The following is a 21,538-nucleotide window of genomic DNA, read 5'->3' on the forward strand; positions in this document are numbered from 1 at the left end:
CTCCCTCTCTAGCAATCCACCTGCCTCTGCCTTCTGAGCGCTGGTACTGAAGTCATGCATAACCATGCCTGGCTCATGCCAAAATTTTCAAAAGATAAACTGCATGTTGGTCATCTGGTGTTGTAGATTGCAGGTTAGACTTTCTGTCTGGGAAGTAAAGAATGTAGGCAAGTCTGCTCAGTAGAGGAGTATTGAGATGCCCAGGCTCTTCCTGAAGAGCCTAAGCCAGGCTCTTGTTAGTCTCCCTGTCTATGCCGTCCGTTCCCACCTGCTGTGAACTGTGAGGTGCTGGGGGTGGAGAGAATGTCAAAAACCCTTGGAAGGTCAGAGACCAAACAGAGCTGTTCAGAGAAACCAGTACCCATCCCTGATGCCAGCTGAGAAATCTACTTTCTGACCACATTGCTTTAAATTTACATTAATTTTTTGGTAATAATTTATTGTGTTTGATCTAAGGTTTTCATGTCATTCTCTGTTCTTATCTAACCTGAAAGGTTATAAATTGTTCATGTTCTGAATTATGATAAAATTATGACCAGTGGCATAATTAAGACTTTTCTACTTCTATTTTAGTCTAGAACAGATGACAAAGTCATTCGATTTAAGAGAGCAGTTGGATATTACTCAGCAACTAGCAAGCCTATGCCATTTCACCCTCCACATTACTTAGGTAAGTAAACAAAGCCCCCATGTGATTGCCATTAACTGTAGAAATTATGAGATTTAATTATTCCCCAGCAAATTTCATATGTTTACTTATTTATTTTTTTGAGACAAGGTCTCTGTATGAAAGTCAAGCTAGCCTTGAACGAGAGAAATCCACCTACCTCAGCCCCTATGTGCTCAATTAAAGATACACACCACCACATGTAGCAACTTTGTTCTTTGAAAGTACTAGTTTCTGCACTTACAAAGGTGTGGCCCACTTTCTTAGTAGTTCCTAAGAGGGACTATATCAACTTCTAAGAGAAATTAGGGGTTGTGGAGACAGCTGCAGGTCACAGCAGGGAAGTCTCCTGAGGACACAGATAGTGCAGTAGATTGACAGTAGCTCCTCTTCTGCTTTATTCTCTTCTTTCTTCTCACCCTCTCCCTCCATAGCCATTTTTTTCCTTGTAGAAGGGCAGATTCAGCAGAGATAAGAAGAGTCTTAAGAAGTGGCACCCCAGCCTGTTGATGTTGTTTTTCATGCCAACCGTTAGCAAAATAGAAATATTCATTAGATATATGTGGGAATTATACTTTTAAAAAGTTTTTATGTTTGTTTGTTGTGCATGTATGGGGGCGGGCTACAGTTTGAGAGATAATTCTCTTACTGAGAGAGCTCTGGGGCACAAGCTTGAGTTGTCTGGTTTGTGTGGAAAGCACTGTTACCCAGAACCTAAGAGCTGTTCTTTGTGGATTCATTCATGGTGTTCTGTCAGTGTGTTTGTCAGACATTGGAAACCTGGACCAGAGATGTTGGCCTTGGCATGACAAATGGGAGGTGGGCAAGTCAGTGCAGCTGTGAGACACTGTGACTGAGGGAGGTGGGATTGAAGGACTAGGGGTGCCTGGCCATCTGTTCACCCAACCTCTCTCTTGGTATTCTGTTCACTCAGTTCTATACTGTACAGTTCATTTTTCTCAGAGCAGTCAGAGTAATGTTTTAGAACATGAACAATACTACACTTAAACCCCTGCACTGGCTTCCCATCATGCCTAGCCTGACTCCCATCTCTTTGCTCTGCTTACACCTGATCTTGCACAGCCTGCCCCCAGGCCTATGGCACAGTAACACCACCTGCTGGCAGCTTGCCCCTCAGGCCCATGACACAATAACTTTTTTGCCTTGAGTGGACAAAGCCAGCTTCTGGTGGTGACCTTTGCACCAACTACTAGGTCTGGTGTTCCTCTCCCTGACTGCCTTGGATTTGAGACAGCTGGTGTATGAGACCCAAATGTGAGTGTCTGTTCTCTGGGGGCACTGAGCATTTTCTCTCAGTTGCTACAGTCCTCACACACTGTCTTCAATGCTTGCTGGGCCTTGCCTCACATCTTCTACCTGCAGAGAGCAGGAACCAGGGGAATCAGGGCCTGTTCTGCATCCTCTGTGGATAAATACTTGATTGAATGAATTAAGCCACTAAGATTTTAAATCAAGGGAATGAAGTAATGTATTGTCTTTAGGCATTATTCTTGGAAAAGAAACACAGTTTATAGAATGAGACAGGTGTGCATTGTTCTGTCAGTTAGGGTATATCTGCTGTATACTTTGCACACAGGAGATGTTTCATAATTGGGGTGATAGAGAGCATGAAATCAAGACTAGCCTGCGTGTCTGGGTCCGTCTAATACAGCCACTTTTTGACTTTGGGCTTCATGTTCTGTTGTAGTGGCTTCACTGCATGAACATGAAAGAGAAAGTGTACGTGAAGTGTTTGTTGTAGGTAGGATGGCCTAAAGGGCACCAGATGATTGACTCAGTGATGGAGTGCTGGAATGAATAGTCAGGAAGCCTGACTGCTAAGGGAGGAGGATAGACATTGAGTGCCAACATTTGGCTCCTCTCTATATTACTTTGGTTTTTACTGCTATATCCAAATATCTGAGACTGGGCTGGTAGGATGGATCACAGGTAAAGGGTATCCCTGTTGCCAAACCTGATGACCTGAGTTCCATCCCCAAATTTCACATGGTGGAAGGAAAGAACCAATGCCCATAACTTGTTCTTGGACCTCCACATGCATATTGTATCACATGTGTACACTAAATAAGCAAATAAAATAATTTTTAAAATGTTTATTTAGCTGAGACTTCTGGAAACTCGGGCCATGGCACTGGAATCAGCTCAGCTCTGATGAGGACTTCATAGCAGATGGGCCACAATGGTAACTCTACTGTAACAAGAGAGCATACTGTGATACTGGAAGTGAGAGACAGACTGGGCTCCACAGCCCATCCAAGGGTCTTTAGGAATTCCTGCTGTGCTCCAACTCTTGAAGGTTCCATCCATCACCCTCAGTACCACCAAACTAAGGCCTAAGTGTCTATCACATGAACCTTTTAGAAACAGCATATCCTGACCATAGCCCATGGGATAGTAAGCAGCAGTTACCTGAGATTATGTGAGCAGCACGGTACCTCAGTGTGTTAAGGACAGAAAGTAAGGAGAAAGGTAGTGTGAGCCTTCCATATCTAATATCTTCTAGAATATTTGTAAAGAAAACTGTGTGAAACATATACTGATTTTCCCCTATCATTTCTCCCCAAGTAATGCAGTGTAACAACAGAGCATTTACCTTGCAGTTAATTGTTGTTGTTGTTAAGTCTTTATGTGAAGTACATATGAGGGTACACACAGGTTCTGTGTATGGAATCTCTGTGTACAGGTTCTGTGTGTGGATTCTCTATGTCCAGGTTCTTTGCAAATATACAATACATAAAAGGCATTTGGGCACCCATGGATTTTGGTATCCACTGAGATAATGGGGTTACCAGAATACCCTTGGAATACTTTGGGGATACCGAGGGATGACTGACTGTACACATGACATTGCATTGATCAAGACTGGTGACCATGTTGAAGGCATTTTATGTAAACAAGGTGAATTTTAAATTAAGTTATAATGTCTGTGAAGTGCATTCATATTTTCAGGTTGAAATATCATATTTCAAATGATAGTTAAGTGTTTTACGGATAGAGTTGACTGAGAATTCAGTTTCATTTTCTGTATCAATCCACTCAAAAGAGACAGCACACTCACCTTATGAAGGACCTTTCTCTGGACCTGACCTGATAAAGGTCATTAGCGGTTCAATACTACTACGCTGGGGGGCCTAAAGAGACATCAATATTCAAACATTCTACCAGTGAGCTAGATTCGTGGGGTATTGTTGAAGGATAAAAAAGTATGTGTTCAGATAATGTCTTTATGCCTTCTCTTAGATTTTTAAAAGTAAGTACAGGGGATATTGAGATGGCTCAGTAAGGCACCTGCTGACATGTCTGTCCTCTTGAGTATGATTCCCCTGTTGCAAGTTGTCTGCCAACCTCCACACATGTGCTGTGCTGCATGTTAGCATACACATACTAGGGATGGTGTGATTTGTGTCCCAGCACACTGATGACACAAGTACTCATGTCCTACTAGTTACGTGAGCACAGACTAGTGTCTGCACGAGTGACCCCAGATCCCTCCTTATTATCTTAGCTACCTTTCTGTAATGTGAAGAGACACTAGGGCCAAGGCAACTTAGAAAAGGAAAAGTTCATTGGGGCTTCCAGTTTCAGAGGGTAAGGTCATGACCATCATGGCGGGGAGTTCACCCCAGAGCCACAGCAGAGAGTGCTGTTGGGGAATGGCACAGGCCTTTGAAACCTCAGAGCTTGGCCCCAGTGATACACCTCCAACAAGGTCATACCTAATCTTTCTCAAATAGTTCTACCAACTAGAGACTTTGTATTCAAATCTATGAGCCTATGGAGGCCATTCTCATTCAAACCACCAGTTAGGAAAAATAAATGAGCTCTTAGTACACTCTTGTTCAGAAGGTTAAAACTGTCAAACACTGTTGAGAATGCGAAGTAACAAGACATCTAGTGCTGCTCTTGAGATGATTCAGCAGTTAAGGCACTTCCTGCCACTCCTGACCATCTGTATCCAATTCTTGTGGCCCGTATGAATGAGGGAGAGATGACTCTCACAGGCTGTCCTCTGACCTCCATGCACATGCTGTGTCATGTGTGTGCCTGGTGTCCACACACATGCACTCACACAGAATTAATGAAGATGTAATAATAATAATAAAAACTTTGTCACTGGTGAGAATGTAAAATGTGTTGGACACTTTATCAGACAATTTGGCAGCTTTTCACAAAGCAAAACATTCTGACAGTATGACCCTGCGGTCATGTTTGTGGATATTGCCCACACAGAAACCTCCCATGGATGCTCATACCTACTTAATTTGTGTCTGTCCAAATTTGAAAGCAACCAGGATGTTCTTAAGAGAGTTATGTGGATAACTATAGCACTAGTGTAGTGGAGCACTGACCAGCCACGCAGTCACAGAGGAAACTTAGGTGCACAGTGCTGAGTGAAAGAAGTGACACTTAAGGTGATTCCAGCTGTGGATTATACTCCCATATTTCCATAGGAAACGACAGAATCATGCAGACAGTGAAAAAGATAGTGGTCTTGGGGTTGTGACAAGGGAGCAATGACTAGATAAAGTCTAAAGCACTTGCAGGACCCAGTAAATGTTCCCATTGAAAAGAGTGTTCAGTAATTATAAAATAATCATTGAAAGCTAATGTCAACAGCAGGAGTTAATATTTTTTTGTTCCTTGAATCAAAAATTCCAAAGCTCCATTTTTAACATTTCTAAAAATGTAAGATATATAGGTTGTCTTCCTCTTTTGTTCTCTACCTTATTGCCTGGAGACAAGACTTCTCATTGAACTGGAAGCTTACCATTTCCATTAGGCTGTCTAGCAGACCTGTGCTGCCTGATCTTAAGGTTACAGGCATGTTGGTGCTAGGGATTTGAATCCAGGTCTTAGTGTTTGCAGAGTAAACACTCTTATCCACTGAGCCATCTCCTAGTTCCAGAACATTTAAAAGTTTATTGTTACTGTTTTGTATTTTGTTTAATGTAGCATCTCTGAGTTAACAGACTAGCCTCTGTTGGGTTGGGCTGGGAGTAGGGACAGGACTGTAATGTCTGCTGTTATCTGGGAGTAGTCCTAGTTTAACACCATTCCTTTAAACAGGTATCTCAGTTTAATATAGAGCAAAAGCTAGGCAGCTCTGTGGGCATTGTGAGTCACTGGGTGGGTCATGGACCTGTGCTTGGGGTCTCTGGGAGAAAAGTCAGTGAACACACCTCAAAGGCTGTGTGTGCTGCTTCCTGTGCTTTCCTGAAGAAGTCTGTCATACTTAACACTGTTTTAAGTTATAAAAATACTCTACATTCAGTAAACATTCTTCCTGCATTCTTTTTCTCCTTTGTTGTGCATACTTTGCTAACAAAAGCCTGCCTCTAGTATGTGGTGGACAGAAGGAAATAGGAAGGCAGCAGGATTGCCTCTACACTGGGCCCTGTGTCCCTTCTGAGACACTCTTGTCATCGAGAAGGGGACCATGGTTTTCTTCAGCTGCTGCACTGGCATGGAAAACAAGAACCAATTTAGAGGGAAGCCTGTGGGCTCCTGAGACAGGTCCTGAATGGTCAGACATTTGAGGAAAATGCAGACGAATTCATTTGGTCACCACAGGACTGACATATGAGAGAGCAGTGGCTTGCCCTGTGAAGACAAGGGGTGTGTTTGAAGCCATTGTCTACAATGTTTGGTTTGGTGGGGCTGAGAGATGTCTCAGCAGAGGACTTGTGTGAGGCAGTTTCAGGGGATCCAGTGATCGTCTTCTCCTGGCCTCCACAGGTTCCTGCACTCATATGATGGACACACATTGTGTACACACAAATAAAAATAATAGAAATACAATTTAAAGAGAATCTTTGATTTTATGTTATATTGTTTTATTTGTTTGTGCTTTTTGAGGCGGTGTTAGTTGTCACAGATAAAAGGAGCACAGCATAGTACTCATCTCCACCTAAAGGTGGTGACTATAGGTTGGAAGTCTAGACCTTGTTGTATTCAGAAGTTAGGCAGCCAGGGGCAGTGTTGTTGCATGCCTTTAATTCCAGCACTTGGAAGGAAAAGGCAGGTGGATCTCTGTGAGTTTGGGGCCAACCTGGTCTACAGAGCTAGTTCTAAGACAGCCAAGGCTACACAGAGAAGCCCTGTCTTGAAACACCCCCCCATAAAAATGAAAAGTTAAATAGAAAAGGTCAGCTACCAGAAATTAAACAGGCTTTCTACAGTGATTCCAGTGACAATGTTTCAGCATTGCTGGACTTGGTAGCATTTTATTGTTCTTACTCCTAGCTGTGATTCTGAATTACCATAGAATATCTTTAACAGGTGCAGTGACTTTTACCTGACACTTGGAGAAGAACTGGTAGACTTGTTGCTTATGTGCAGGTGCATGCACGTTTGGTGTGTCTGCATGTGTAAATGTGCCCTTTAAGCACACATGCTGACTGACTCTTCCCAGCTGTTTGTAGGGCAGTTCTCTTTGTTCAGTACAAAGAGGAAAGCTGTGCCAGGATTTCTAGTTAGTGAGAGCTAAGATCAAAGACCTGTTGTGGCAATTCAGAGCTGAGAGCTGCAGGCTCTTGGAGATGAGAATGCTAGAGAGATAGATGGTAGCTTGTGAGGGTCCTGGATCCTCATGGAACAGGAGAAAGTGTGCAGAGGTCTCTGCTTTTCTTCTAGTGTTTGTGAGCTGCACCATAACTCTCAGGAGATCCTGTGCCTGCCAGATTGGAGCAGTAAAGCTAGTATTGCATTTATAGTCCTAGTCTGACCCTGAATTACCGCTACAGTTTGATATTGGAGCTTTGCTTTTAGACAGGGAGAATGAGGAACTCTGGGAGTGGGGTAGGTTTCTTGTCTGGAAATTGGGTAAGAGGTGGTGGTCACATGTGTCCCCCCTGACCAGTGCTGTTCAGAGCAGAGGCTAGGAAGCCCTCTGATCTTAAGAGAAAACTGATTTTGGGAACTCTGAGCTTGGTTTGTTTCCACTTTTAAAGCAAGATGAGGAAGTCATGGCCTGTGAAACCACATGATAAATCTGAGTTTTACAAGTTTCTAGGAAGCGGGACTTCTAAAGCGGGCAGGGCACACGGGCTCTGGGCTAACCCAGGGATGTCTTGGAGATATGTCATTCTCTTCTCAGTTGTCTTATTATTTTCTTCCCATTTGACAAAACAGCCAGACCAAATCCATTTGGAATGCCTGGGATGGTGCCACCATATGTTCCCCCTCAGATGCTCAACATTCCACAGACTCCTCTGCAAGCAAAGCCCGCGGTAAGGTACCCCTGAGTCAAGTAGAGCTATGGGCCTTAGATACAAACATCCTTAAATTCTTAGGTTGATATATAAAATAGATGCCAGTTTGTCAAATTAAAAAATGACTGAAGAGGACACAACCAATTCAGGCTTGCCTCAGGTCCTTCTAGCCCTTTGCACTGACTTGTGTTCTGCACCTCAGGTCCCACAGGTGCCCAGCCCAGGGGGTGGCCCAGGCCAGGGTCCATACCCATACAGCCTCCCTGAGCCTGCCCTCACCCTGGATACTAGCGGGAAGAACCTGACAGAGCAGAACAGCTACACCAACATTCCTCATGAGGGGAAGCACACACCGCTGTATGAGCGCTCCTCGCCCATCAACCCAGCCCAGAGTGGCAGCCCCAATCACGTGGATTCGGCCTACTTTCCTGGCTCTTCTACATCATCATCATCAGACAATGATGAGGGCAGTGGCGGGGCAGCCAAGTGAGTATGCACAGTCACAGATACTCTGGGTGCGTGACCTAAGGGCTTCCTTAACTCCGTAGCTACCTGGGGTCTGTGCCAAAATTGGACTCCCACAGGTGGGTGCTTTTATACCTAGAGGAAGTCTGCCTAGTGCCAAATCTTAACTGTTTAGCTCTGTGGCTGGAGATCCTAGGAACCTGGGAGAGTTTAACTCATGTATGTCACCTCTTAAATATGGGGGTTGCTCTAGGGTACCATGGGCCCATCGTGTGCACCAACTCCTCTGACAGCATTAACCTCTGGGCTCCCTGGAGAAGGGTGCCCCGAATTGCTTCTTTAAACTGTGCAGCTCAGGGCACCATTCTTGAAATAGCGCCATTTGCCAAAAGTGTGGAATGCTGCATGGTTCAGATCAATTCACAAATGCACAGTTGGTTAATATCAGATGGCAGAAGTCATCAGTGTATCCGCCCTTGTCCCCTAAAGTAGTCTGTTGGAAGGGAAGAAAGGACTAAGTGTCTTTCATGCGAGTCCATCTCCTTCCTGTGAGCACCACTTCAGGAGGTGAACAACCAGGGCAGACTACTACTGCGTGGAGGCCAGCAGGGCTGGTACCTGTTATATTTACCTCTGCCCTAAGACACGAGACATTTGAGAGGTGCAGTTTCCAGCATTAATGCAAATTTTCACTGATGTGTCTACTTGCAAAATAGAAGCAGATGTCTATTGACCTGCCTCAGTGTTTACTGAATTTGCATACTTTATCTGGACCAGAGAAGTATAAAATTGATATTCATTGACAGAATGTGTCAAGTCCAAATGAAGTTAAGAATTTTTTTTAAAGTAGTCATACTTTTAAATGAGTTGTTTACCAGGATGATAGGTTTATGATCTTTTGAACCAGAAATTTTGGATTGCCACCCCAGAAATCTGCATTTCAAACAAGTACCCTGTAATTCTCATCAAACCTGAAGGCAGCTGGCAGGTAGTCTTAGAAATTCTGTCTAGAATTCTGGAACATTTCACTGGGTCAGTAACAGCAATCTGTACAGGGATCATTTGTTATCAATTATGAAACACTTACAGAAGGCAAAAGAAAAAAGGTTTTGACTTTGAGCCTCTCAATGGCAGAGTTACAGAAACCAAGTCCAGGTAGTCACTTGGACATGGTAGATGGTGACTCCCGGATGTGGAGGGCGGGCACTGAGAAGAGCGCTGCTGTCTGGCTGGGATGAGACTGTCTGCAGCTCTTCGCTGCTGTGAAGACTGGCTGGCTGCTCCCAGGTTCTCAGAACTCTCTCATGAAGTTTCTGTCATCTTTCCCCAGAAATTACTATTTCCTGGGCATCTTGTTCTTGTAGAGGGATGTGAACTGCTCATCCTGGCAGTTCTTGTTCTGCCATTGTTGTAGAGAAAATGTCCTTCATACACAGCCTCATGTCAAGGTTGAACCTGAGTTGTGTGACTCAGGAATTTAATTCCTTGAATTGGTTGCCTCATTCAAGACAATAAATATGAAACTGTGTTAGAAATGTGAGGATGGTGGCAGAGGACAGAGGGTGCCTGCTCCTGAAGCCCTGGACTCCACGCTTTGCTTTGTGGAAGATGCTGTGATACAGTTCAGGTTTATGAATGTGGTGGGGGGGGTCACGGTCCTCAGGGAGGATTGTAGGCTGTTGAGTAAGTTTCATGTAGAGTGTGCTGTGTGCAGCTCAAGTCTACAAATGAAAACAGAGCCTTGCACTCTTAGTTGCTCAGCACCCTGGTCAGTAATGTCGTTGTCCCAACTATTTAGGAGACTGAAGCAATATGGTCTTGTGAGCCTAAGTGCTCAGGCAGCCTGTGTAGCATGGTGAGACTTTGACCCAAACATAAAAGCAATACCAGGTGCAGTATTTTAATTCCAGCACTTGGACCCATAATTCCAGCACTTGGAAATCTGAGGCTGGAGATTGCTGTGGGTTTGAGGCCAGCCTGGATTACATAGTGATTCAGGCCAATCTGGACTATATAGAGTGAGATCCTATTTCCAAAAACTCAAGCAAAACAGGAACAAAATTATTAGTAGGAATAATAAATAAGTCAGGATTTTACCTTTGATTTGGGCTTGACCAACACTATGCTTTTAGGAGAGTCTTGAGGGAAAGGAAGTTATCAAGTTATCTGTTCATTTGCCCAAGAAATGCTTGAGCACTTCTTGGAAATGGTTGAGGAAGTATGCTCTGTGGTATTCTGTACTGAAGGACAGTCTACAAATGGCAAGTAGGGTCCCACAGGATGACCATGTGAGGAAATCTACAGAGCAGAGGACAGATTAAGTGCCCCTCTCTAGGTCTGGCCTTGCAGAACTGAGTGGACCCTACCCTGCAGAGATCTTTTGTTTTTGTTTGCTTGTTTGTTTTTAGAAAGGAGTATACTCCCTTTTTAATGCCATTTGCCTTTGAGACCGACAGTTGAACCTCAGTAGTCTTAATTTTAACCTGTTCAACAGAGGGTTATCAACCCTTACAGTTTCTTTACTATAAAATAGCAGGGAAGAGAGTCCTTCCAATTGCCTCATAATGTGCAACACCACATGACCCTCCATGCCCCCCTGTGACCCCAAAGACTACGTGGCTGTGCTTATGGACACGTACAGTATAGTCAGTAAATACTCACTAGTTAGAGTGAAATACTGTCGCAGAAAACATACCGTTGGTTCCTAATTTAGAAACATTTCCTTTAGTATTAGTTGTGTGATACACTATGGGGAACAGTAGTCAGATTCTAGTCTATAATGACCCACTGAATAAATGGTTTAGTTCCTCCAACCTTAACTCAAATAATGGATGATTGGGGACTGTTACAGAAGAAATAAAAACATAAGAGTTTCCTGCAAATGATAAGGTAAATATTTTTAAATGACAAATGATAAGGTCCTGGAAAGATGGCTGTTAAGGGTGAGCTTCCAGAGGACTGGAGTTCCCAGCACTCATCAGGTGTCTCACAACCACCTCTAACTCTAGAGCCAGGGGATCCGACGCTTTCTTCTGGCCTCCGTGGGTATCCATACACATGTGTGCACACAGTAAACACACATACACATAATAGTAAAATATCTTAAATGACAAAAGATAAGACACTTATGAATTGGCAGTAACACTAATATCATTAAATATGTAAAAGGAAGGTCCTTTTCCCTGAGGGGGTGAAAATGTAGCTTAAAACCTTTAAATTATCAAATATTTGTTCTTAAAGATAAATCAAAAAAGTGGAATACAGGTGGGACCACTCCTGGCAGATCTTCGTCCTTGTTTTTGCCCATACTCTGACAAGAGCTGCTTGGTTATGTGCATGAAGCTGAGTGTGGACTACTGTCAGCGGGGCCTGTGCTGCAGAGATGTCCTAAAGAACTGCAGTAGCCATGAGGCCACGGGGTGCAGATGCTTCTAGCTCTGGGCAGATAGGCAGGCCGTGCTGCCAGGTTTGTTAGCTTCATGAACTGAGCAGTCCCCATACTTCACTCCTTCATTGCCCTATTTTGTTTAAGGCTTATCTAGCGTTTTGTTTTCTCCGGTTGACTGAATAGTAAGGTGGCGCTGCCCCACCTTTCCCTTGGAGTCTTCTGTGATGTGTGTGACCACTTGCCACCCAGCTTAGCCATCAGAAGAGGTGGGCTGCATGGGCATGCTGATGGGAAGTCTAGGCCTGAGTTTTAATTGGTGATTTCTGCACAGACTTGTTCTTTTCTCATGCATTGTTTGTGGAGGAGAACAGGCCTGTCTTTGCCTAGGGCAGCAACTGAACCAGCCAGTTGCCTAGGCCTAGGACAGGTAGTTGAAAAAAAAAAAAACTAAAAGAAATGTTCTACTTTCTAACTAAGTTATTCCCCCCACCATCCGAATAGCAACAGAACATACTTAGTGCTCTCTTTTTTTGTTTAAATTGCAATTTTTTTAGGGTGGTATTGTGTTTCTTCCTTTCCTGGCCTCTGTTGAACCTTTGTAGTTATGTTTTGGACTAAGAATTACAGTTGGGTCTATATTGGAGATGTTTATTTTTTATTGCTTTCAGAGGTTTATTTGGGCTTTAAGATTTAAATCAAAGGAGACAAATAACTTGGGTGTTTTAAATTATTCATTATGCATTTTTCTAATTACCACCTTTAGTAGACAGAATTATGTAGAGTTAAAAGTTTAGAAAATACAAAGAATCCTGCACAATTCCCAGTCTGGATGGTAACCAGCCAAAGCTTGTGAATGCATAACACCTTATTTCTCTGCATTTACCAAATACTATATTTTGTAATAATGAGGGACAGCTTGTCTTTTTTCTTTTCTTTATACTTTTCCTATCCTTTACTTGATATTATTTAAGCATATTTGTGCATGTAAGTAAAATGTATGAATACTTTATATTTAATAAATAATGTGCACTTGATAAGTATTGCTAACTTTTTATTGTTTAATTGTGCATATAAAATTTCTTATTCAGAGAAGATGAACATTTCAGTTTTGTGACTTTGTACAGACTTGTTTGTTTTCATGAACATGGTTGTATGGAGAGAAGAGTCCAGTGTAATAGGATGTGCAATATGTATTGTTGATTTTGAGTTACAGTATCCTGGTAGTATGGCAGTATTTCTTGCATAAGCTCTCCTCTCCCAATTCTAACAGCACACGATTCCCAGAGGATCACATCTAACCTGTGAAAAATGAGCTCAAGAAGATGAGTGCCAATGTCCAAAGGCCTGCGGGGCTGCTTATGCCCTTGCAGGATCTAGGTTGGCATTTTTAGCTGTGGTTATGTAGTTTTCCTCTTGCCAAACGCCAGCACACTCAAATGTGAATGGGGGTGAGTTGTTTATGAATTATATAAACTAAGATGCCTGGAATCAACGGCAACTGTCACACTGTTCAAAAATTAACCTTTGGAGTAATATAAAACTAAAACAATGATTTGGTTTTTAATGAATTACTAAAAGGTTTTGTTCACCTTCTTGTCATAGTATTTGAGGAAGTAGATGCCTTAAATTTATTATTATTCATCCTTCCGTCTGTCCGTCCATCCACCCACCCACCCACCCACCCACCCATCCATCTTTTGGTGTCTAACAAAGACAATTCATGTTTCCCTGCTCTGGGGTTCAAGGACATTGTGGACAGGGTTGAGAGAATGGCTTGCTGTATGCACCTGATAAGCTTTCTTCCAGTGGTTGGGCTAATGTGCCAGACTTTGCATTTATATTTTGGTTCTTTTAACACATTTCTGAGGTCTTTCCATTGAGGCAATTCAGAATTTTATGTATTGGGAAAATAACTTTAATCTTTATTCCTATAACAACAGAATCTATGTTCTAGCTGTCTGCTAACTGTTTCATATTAATCTTATCACAATAGAGAGCTCACAGACACTGGCGTCTTGGAAGTGTGAGCCATGTCCACATGGGAAAGACTGCGTATTCTCTGAAGACAGGCCTTGTGTGGAATAGGATTGTGTATGTCTAGAATACACTGCTACCTTCACCAGGCACTTGTGATCTAAGCATCCCAGCACTGTGCTGCCTACCAGCTCTCTGATAGCCTACAAAGCTTGCCCTGCCTCACTGGCCTTTCCCTCTGCAGCTGTCTTCACAGAGTCAGGTGGAAGTGACTGCTTGCTTGCTGTGGTTTGTATGTATATTGCGCTGCATCTGCAGGTGACTGTTTGCCACAGTATGTGACACAGTCTGGAATAATAGGCCCAGGTCTGAGTTCAGTGCCTTTTTCTTGGGGGCTGAGGGAAGATTTCCTTCGCTGAGCCTGAATTTGATCATCATAGATTTTATTCCATGGGAGTATGGATGAGATTCAGCGATAGCTAATGCTGGTTGGTGAGACATCTGGCTCTAAAAATAAGTTTAAGGTGTTACCAGGTATGTCAAATGAGTTACAGAATGCTGAACTACATCTGTTCTTCAAAGCAAAGTATTTATTCTGGCCATATACTTTGTTTTCTTACATTGTGAAGTAATGAATAGCCTCTTGATGTGGATTTGGTGTTACTGTATTTTCAACTTGATGGTATGTTAATAAGCAAACAGGCACACGGGATCAAGGAAACTCTGGGGTGTCACCACGTGGAACAGCACGCTTGATTTAAGATGGATGGGATAGTCTTAGGACACTTTCCTTACCTCTTTTGGAAAAAACTAAAATAATATTGATTAGTAGGTAGAAGAATTAATGAATATTTTAATCTCTCCATTTGCTATATGAATCAGTTAGAAAGGCAAACAAGAATCCTGAAGTGGCATGTTCTGTAGTCATTAAAGAGGTAATTTAGGCAAAAAGGGCTGCCAGTGAAGCAAAGCAACCCAAGCGAACAAAGGATTTATGAAGTAATGCTTACCCAGACCACTCAGATCTTATCTGCTGCATTTCAGATTTTAAAGATACTGTCAGAACTCAGTAAAGTGTTTTTGGAGGCTGCAGGCAGCTCATGAGTCACCTGCAGTTTATCAAGTGCTGCTTGAAATATGTCCTCCTGGCGTTCCATCTCTTTCCATACCCTGTTTTTCTGCTTTGCCAAGCTGTTTTCCAAACGGGAATCTGTCCTTGTTCTCTGAACTTGAGTTCAACTATCTCCTCTGCCTACACCCTGCTTTCCTTCCCTGCCTCACAAGGGTGGGATAAGAGTGTTCTTACCTTACACTTAGAAATTATTCCAGAGACCATTGAACTTTGTTCTGCCTAAGAGGTGTTGCTGGAAGTGTGGGATGCTTGATTTCCTCTCCTGATGACTGTCAAGGTGCCTTGGGGCCACAGCCTGCCTGTGTCTCAGCACTCTTCTTGTGAGCACACCTTTGAACTTCTTGCTCATGGCTTAGTGCCTGATATCCTCTTTTCCACTTGAAGCAGGAGGAAATAGTCTCGAAATAGAACTATGGGGAAAATATAAGGCCATTAGAGCCTGAAAAGTTACTGCTATTGAGTCAATGGACTTAGTTCAGACCCTTCTTTTCATTGTGAGGTGGTTTAGTCCATAGTATTCACTGATCCTGTTCTTTTATGTTTAGCCACATCGGCGGGAACAAGATTACCTGGGAGAAGACAGGAAGCCATGCAGAATCACTGACACGGGGAGACCCAGGAGACCAAGTGAAGGTATAGAGCCCACACCTTCTGTTGCTTAGTTTCTGATTGTGCATGTGCACTGGTGCCCAAGTTAAAGGAAAATCCTTTCTGAAATGTGTGGTGAGCCACATGTTTTCCAGTGGGCTCAGGAAGGGAAGGAATTGTTTAAACTGCCCCAGTCTGCTTGCTTGGGAAGCATGGCACTAGACACCCCTTCCTCTCCAGGACATGGTACCTGAGCCTTCCTGTGTCTCCTTTTAAGGGACTGTGTGAAGACTGAGAAAGCACCTGGAGTGTGTTTGTTAAAAGTAGAAAAGTAGCTGGGTGTGGTGGAGCTCGTCTTTAATCCCAGCCCTGGGGAGGCAGAGGTAGGTGGATCTGTGAGTTCCAGACCAACCAGGGTTATACAGTGAGACACTGTCTCAAAAAAGTAGGAATAAACTGAATTGTATTTTTCCCATACCTACTTTTGTTTGCTAGTAGTGACCTCTGGGAATACTTTTTTGATTTATAAGATTATGTCTGCCACCTGTGGTTCCTGAGGAAGAGCAAGACTCCTGCTTCAAAAGGGTTAGGCGAGATTATCTGGGTACCAGAAATGCCTTTAAAACTCTGAGTCAACTAATAATGGTGAATCAGTTAGAAATAAGGAGCAGAAATACTTCATGAGAAGGTATTGTTCATGAAAGAGTCTCGTAAAGTACTCTGTGTCTGTATTCCTGCAGAAGAGGGAAAGCATAGAAAGCCCGTATGGATTTGTCACAGGTTCTTCTGAGACCAAATCTGGCACTTATGTATTCAAGGGTAAAGTTAGCACTCAATTACATATCCTTGTAATGAAGACATTTATTACAAAGCAGAAAAACATACATGTTTTAAGGTGACACCAAATCACGCAATAAGTAGTTGTTATTTCCAGCATTCTGATCAAGGAAAAAAAAGTTTATTGTGTAAATAATAATTACTCTTGGGCAGTTTTTCAGACAATTCAGAATATGCCAGGGCACCTGCCTCTGCCTCTCTTCTCCCTGACACCCTGCCTGGCACTGGTACCATACTAAATTAACCCATTGCGGTTCGGCTTTCCAGCCTGCGCCTGCTGTGTGTAAGTGCTGTTAACAGGATGAGCACTTTCCACCTAGGGCCACATTATCCATTGTTGGCATTTATAGGGCTGAGTCATTGGTGTTTTTATGGGATTACATTGGTTTAGAGAGAGGATTTGTGGTGTCCTGCATTGTTGCTGTTAATATTATGTTTTACTTTTGCCTCTGTATAATTACATAGGGGCTTTTTTCATGACTATAGAGAAAATTTTAGATGGGAATTTTGTCCTTGTCAGACCTGGTATGAATTCAGTTTTTTGAGTTACTGATTATAAAACAGTGGTCAAATGCATAGTCTCTCTGAGTGCTGGTTGCCTAGTGAGTAAAATGTTAGCAAGATCTTAAGGACCACAGAAGCACAGAGAGCCAGAAACACATAGTGATGATCAGAGAGCTGAAAACTCCATGCGGGGAGCCCAGGGTCGGGAGCGCTGTGGCTGCTTCCTGAGATGAGTATTCCAGTCCCCTCACTACAGGAGGCAGTGTGTGCTGTCCTCCTTGGCACAGTGTGTATTGGTGGCATTTTTCTGCATAAGGCAGTCTGAAGAGAGAAAGGTGAGTGTGTTTCCTGGCCAACCTGCCTTTCAGTTGGCACTGGATCTGACCACTCCAGGCAGGGGTCATCTCTGCTGGATTTTAGGTGGACAAGTGCCTTGTATATTTGAGGTAATGAGAATGGGACATGAATTCTTTCCTCCACTTCTGCCCTTTGCTCTGTAGGCAGAAGGTTCATCCACTGCCTCTTCGGGAAGCCAGCTAGCTGAAGTCAAAGGGAGCCATATGGGCACTGTCCAGCCAATCCCGTGCCTCCTGTCGATGCCTACCCGGAACCACATGGACATAACCACACCTCCTTTGCCCCCCGTCGCACCTGAGGTGCTGAGAGTGGCTGAGCACAGGCACAAGAAGGGACTGATGTACCCCTACATCTTCCACGTCCTGACGAAGGTATTATCCAGGGACCTTGGAGTAGCTTCAAGTATTGCATAACTTTTTTAACTTTTGTAAACTTTTTTATTGTTTTTTCTAAAGTATTTCCTGTTTCTAAACATTAACAAAAAATGAAAATTTGTACCTATTAATACAAGTTTGTTTTTTTTTTTGAAACTAGTGAAATAATGAAACATGTTGTTTTGTGGCTCATAATTTTTTTCTTAGTAAAAGTAAAGAATTTTTTACACCATATTTATGTTGTAATATTACGTTAATCATAATGTCATAAGTGATATCTGACTTCTTTATTATTTGTCCTTAGGCAATAACAGCTCTCCTTTTGAATGGCTTACTGTAATTAATGCATTTGACTCTGTTCTTCTCCTTCACTGACTGCAGTTTTAATGATAGGACCCAAATGCAATACAGGATTTTGTTAAAATGTACATATTTAGAAATCATTTTTATAGAGTGTCATAATTTACCTTATTAGTGCCTTACCAAATGTGTAGCAAAATATATGCATATAGTTTGCATTGTTTTTTAATCTTATGTCTCAGTGTATCTCTGTGTAACTAGATTTTCTCAGTGATTTATGGTCTTCGTGTTGGCACAAGTCACTTCAGTGACAAATTTGTCATAAAGAATTGGTTTATTAGTATCACATTATCAACATGTTTTCTTCATTACATGGGCCCTGCCCCCTCACCCCCACTCCCCACCTCTATTTTCTGCAGTCCGTTTGTGGCTTGTTTTAAAGTGGAGTTCATAAATTCAAAAAACTCCTTCTTATTTCACAGATCACATGAGGTGGACTGTTGACCAGCTAACTCATCTAGACACAGAGTATATTTAGCTAATGCTATTAACTCTTAATTCATTTACTTTTTAGTTGTCACTGCCTCCAAGTCTCGTCTTACTGTTTAATATGCGTGCATGAATAGCAGTGGTCAGATTGTGCTCGTACGACAAACATTTTAGAGAATCACCCAAAATTATGAAAATGCAAGTTTTGTTATGGTATAGTTAAGTGTCCAAAATTTTAAAAGACATCTTTCAAAGGAACATGTGTAGAGATGGCGCTCTTTCCTTGTGAGACTGTTTGAGATGTAAGAGGCACCGGAGCCACCGTCTGCATCCGTGCTGCCAGCCTTGATGCTTGGGCAGTTGGGTAGGTCCATGGAAGAGTGCAGATGGTATTAATAGCTTTTTTTTTTTTCTTCTGTTCTTACAAACTTCTGGGGAAGATTGACAGAGTGTCCAGGGTTGGGAACAGTAAACTCAACTGTCTTTTCTTAATTTAAAAATGCTACTTTGGATTTTTCAGTGTAGGGGACAGTTTAGACTACAATGCATACTATTTCTTGTGAGCTGAATAGCCATGGTATGCAATTGTCAAGGCTGAGACATTTGCAGTCACGTGATGCTTCATAGTAATGTTGAGAATCGCTACAAGAGGAACCTTCCTTAAATGAATATAGTAGAGTATGTTTAACCCCTGGGTAGCGAAGAGGAAAGTGCTTAGGATAAGGGCAAAAGCAATTTTGAAATTAAATTTGTGTGAAAGAGCAAATATACAAGATCATTATTAAGGGAACTTACAAGTAATGTTTAATAGGCATCGAAGGTCATGTGTGTGTTTTGTTACAAATAAACATAAATAAAATCTTGAATATTTTGATGTATTGGGATGCCATGCAATAGAAGTTTGGTAATAGCCTTAGCTGCTGCATATGACAGTTATTTGTCTCTTGGTGGCATGTTCTTGAGTCAGATGCGGGTCTGGCCATGTTGGGACCTGAGCTGGGGATGCAATCCTTTCATTTTCTGTCCTATCAGCTGTCTGTGGCCTTGACCATGGTGAAACAATTGGTAAGCACCTACTGCACTGGGAAGAAGCTGAGGACATGTTTAAAAAAGAGTTCTCTTAGGGAGATCATTTTAACATGTGGTAACATTTTATGGAAAAGCTTGGTAAAATATGACTTTCATTTCAGAATACTGCATTCCTTGGATTTTGTTCAAATCATTGAAAATTACAAGTTTTATTACATCTGACCATCTTGATCCATGAATAAAAGTTGTAGATTCTTCATGCTTTCTTCTGTATTTGTTGTCTGGCGTTGTCTGTGTAGAATGTTTAAAAGACTTTGGCTCATCTATGTGGTTTTGGTTTGTTCTTGGTTTTTGGGTTAAAGATAAAGTAATATAGGAGTAATTTAGAGTCTCTGGACATACATTTGGACCACAGACTGCCAGTGAATTCTCCTAAACATCTCACTGTTGGCAAGTTGTAAAGCCATTGACTTGGAATAGAATAGCTATGTCATTAATGGAGATGATGCAGTATATTGCTGTGAGTTTCTTGTAAATTCAACATGAAAAATGTGCAATATTATTCTGCTTTCTTCCATGCAAAGGGTGAAATCAAAATTGCTGTTTCTATTGAAGATGAAGCCAACAAAGACCTGCCTCCGGCCGCCCTGCTCTATAGGCCAGTTCGTCAGTATGTTTACGGAGTCCTGTTTAGTTTGGCAGAAAGCAGAAAGAAAACTGAGAGACTTGCTTTTAGAAAGAACAGACTTCCACCAGAATGTATGTACTGTAACAATCCATTGTTTGTTTCCCTCGGTACCTCGTAATCTCTTGTGCATTTTCTAAAGCCTTAGAAGAATCATGGCTGAGTTGCCTGAGACCCTCCTTGTGTAGGAGGTGGGCTGTTCTTGGGGCGGTAGGCCAGGGTAAATCCCTCAGAACAGTAGGAGAAGCTATACTTGGTACTGTTTTAGTGATTATGTTTATTTGGTAAAAGAATAAAACAGCAGGTTTCCATGTTAAACTTGATATTTTTCTGAAAACATCTTGAATGGCCATCAATCTCTGTAATTACCATGTTTTATACCCAAGATGTGTATGTGTCTGGTCTATGCTCTTGAAGCACAGATCCATGCTCTCCAGCCCCTCAGAGTTCTGGAAAGCAGATCTCATAAGGCTCTACCACCGTAGTGGACTCACCTCGGGACTACCATGGGTACGACTGCTTGAACTCATCAACTTAAACGAGGAGAGGGGCACTGGAAAGGACTGTTAGGAATGCTGGTCAAAGTCGAAGTCCAAAGCTTTGTCCTTTGTGAGGCCTGGGTCATGTTTTGGGGAAAACCACCTTTTCTTCTCAACATTTTTATCTGCTAGTTTAAGAATGCAAACCCACTGTATGTGCTGGGTAGTGGTAGCGCACTCCTTTAATCCCAGCACTTGGGGGACAGAGACAGGCGGATCTCTAAGTTCCAGGATAGCCAGGGCTACACAGAGAAACCCTGTTTCGGGAAAACAAAAACAAAAAAGCAATAAAGATTCACTATGTGCTAGGAAGTACAGAATTATCTTTAAAACATGAAGTCTAAAATCATAATGTTGTGAATTCATATATTCCTGAACTGTTCTCTCAAGCAAGAACCTTTGGTTGTAACTTTGACTGTAGTGAACAAATATTTGACCTCACTAGGTGGTGACATACAGCTGTCACTTACTAACTAGTTCTGAACATGGGGACTTTAAGCTCAGTCTATAGAATCTGGCCTAAATTCACAGGCTGCCTTTCTGCCTCAGCCTCCTGAGGTCTGGCATGATAGGTTATGCACCAAAACACCAGGTTTAAATTCAGTAGATTCTTAAATTTTCCTTTTGTTGTTCTTGTGCCAAAGTTATGATCAGTAATACTTTTTCAGTGCTTTCTTAAATCTTTTTGTAGCTGGCGGATGTGATGCCAGCCCTTCTACTCTCTACCCTTATGTGCCAAAAGGCTAAGGATTCCTGGGGTCTGTGTGCAGCCCTTCGTCATCAGCTCCAAAGGACTGGATTGCTTTCTCAGTAGATGTACTTTTGTTTATTTGCTTATGTTTTTAAAAACAGGGCTACTCTTTGAAGAGTTTCCAGTAATCATTATGCCATCCCAGAAAACTGGTGTAACTGACTTCTTCCCCTTACTGTCATGTGTGCTGCCATGCCAGAGACACTCAGAGAGCAATGTTGACCTCT

The 21,538-nt window shown here is 42.3% G+C and overlaps 1 protein-coding gene across 1 annotated transcript in view; it reads left to right on the plus strand.

The window, feature by feature from the left end:
- The window catches only part of Fam120a (family with sequence similarity 120 member A), an 87,726-nt gene that overhangs the window by 36,359 nt on the left and 29,829 nt on the right, over positions 1-21,538 (plus strand). The window contains exons 5-10 of the mRNA XM_048432973.3: positions 574-670; positions 7,820-7,917; positions 8,102-8,385; positions 15,404-15,491; positions 17,288-17,515; positions 19,921-20,095. Coding sequence (XP_048288930.2) covers positions 574-670; positions 7,820-7,917; positions 8,102-8,385; positions 15,404-15,491; positions 17,288-17,515; positions 19,921-20,095 — 970 coding nt within the window. The remainder of the gene's footprint in view (positions 1-573; positions 671-7,819; positions 7,918-8,101; positions 8,386-15,403; positions 15,492-17,287; positions 17,516-19,920; positions 20,096-21,538) is intronic.

The sequence above is a fragment of the Myodes glareolus genome, chromosome 14, assembly GCF_982192425.1.
Source record: "Myodes glareolus chromosome 14, mMyoGla1.1, whole genome shotgun sequence".
Classification (NCBI taxonomy): domain Eukaryota; kingdom Metazoa; phylum Chordata; class Mammalia; order Rodentia; family Cricetidae; genus Myodes; species Myodes glareolus.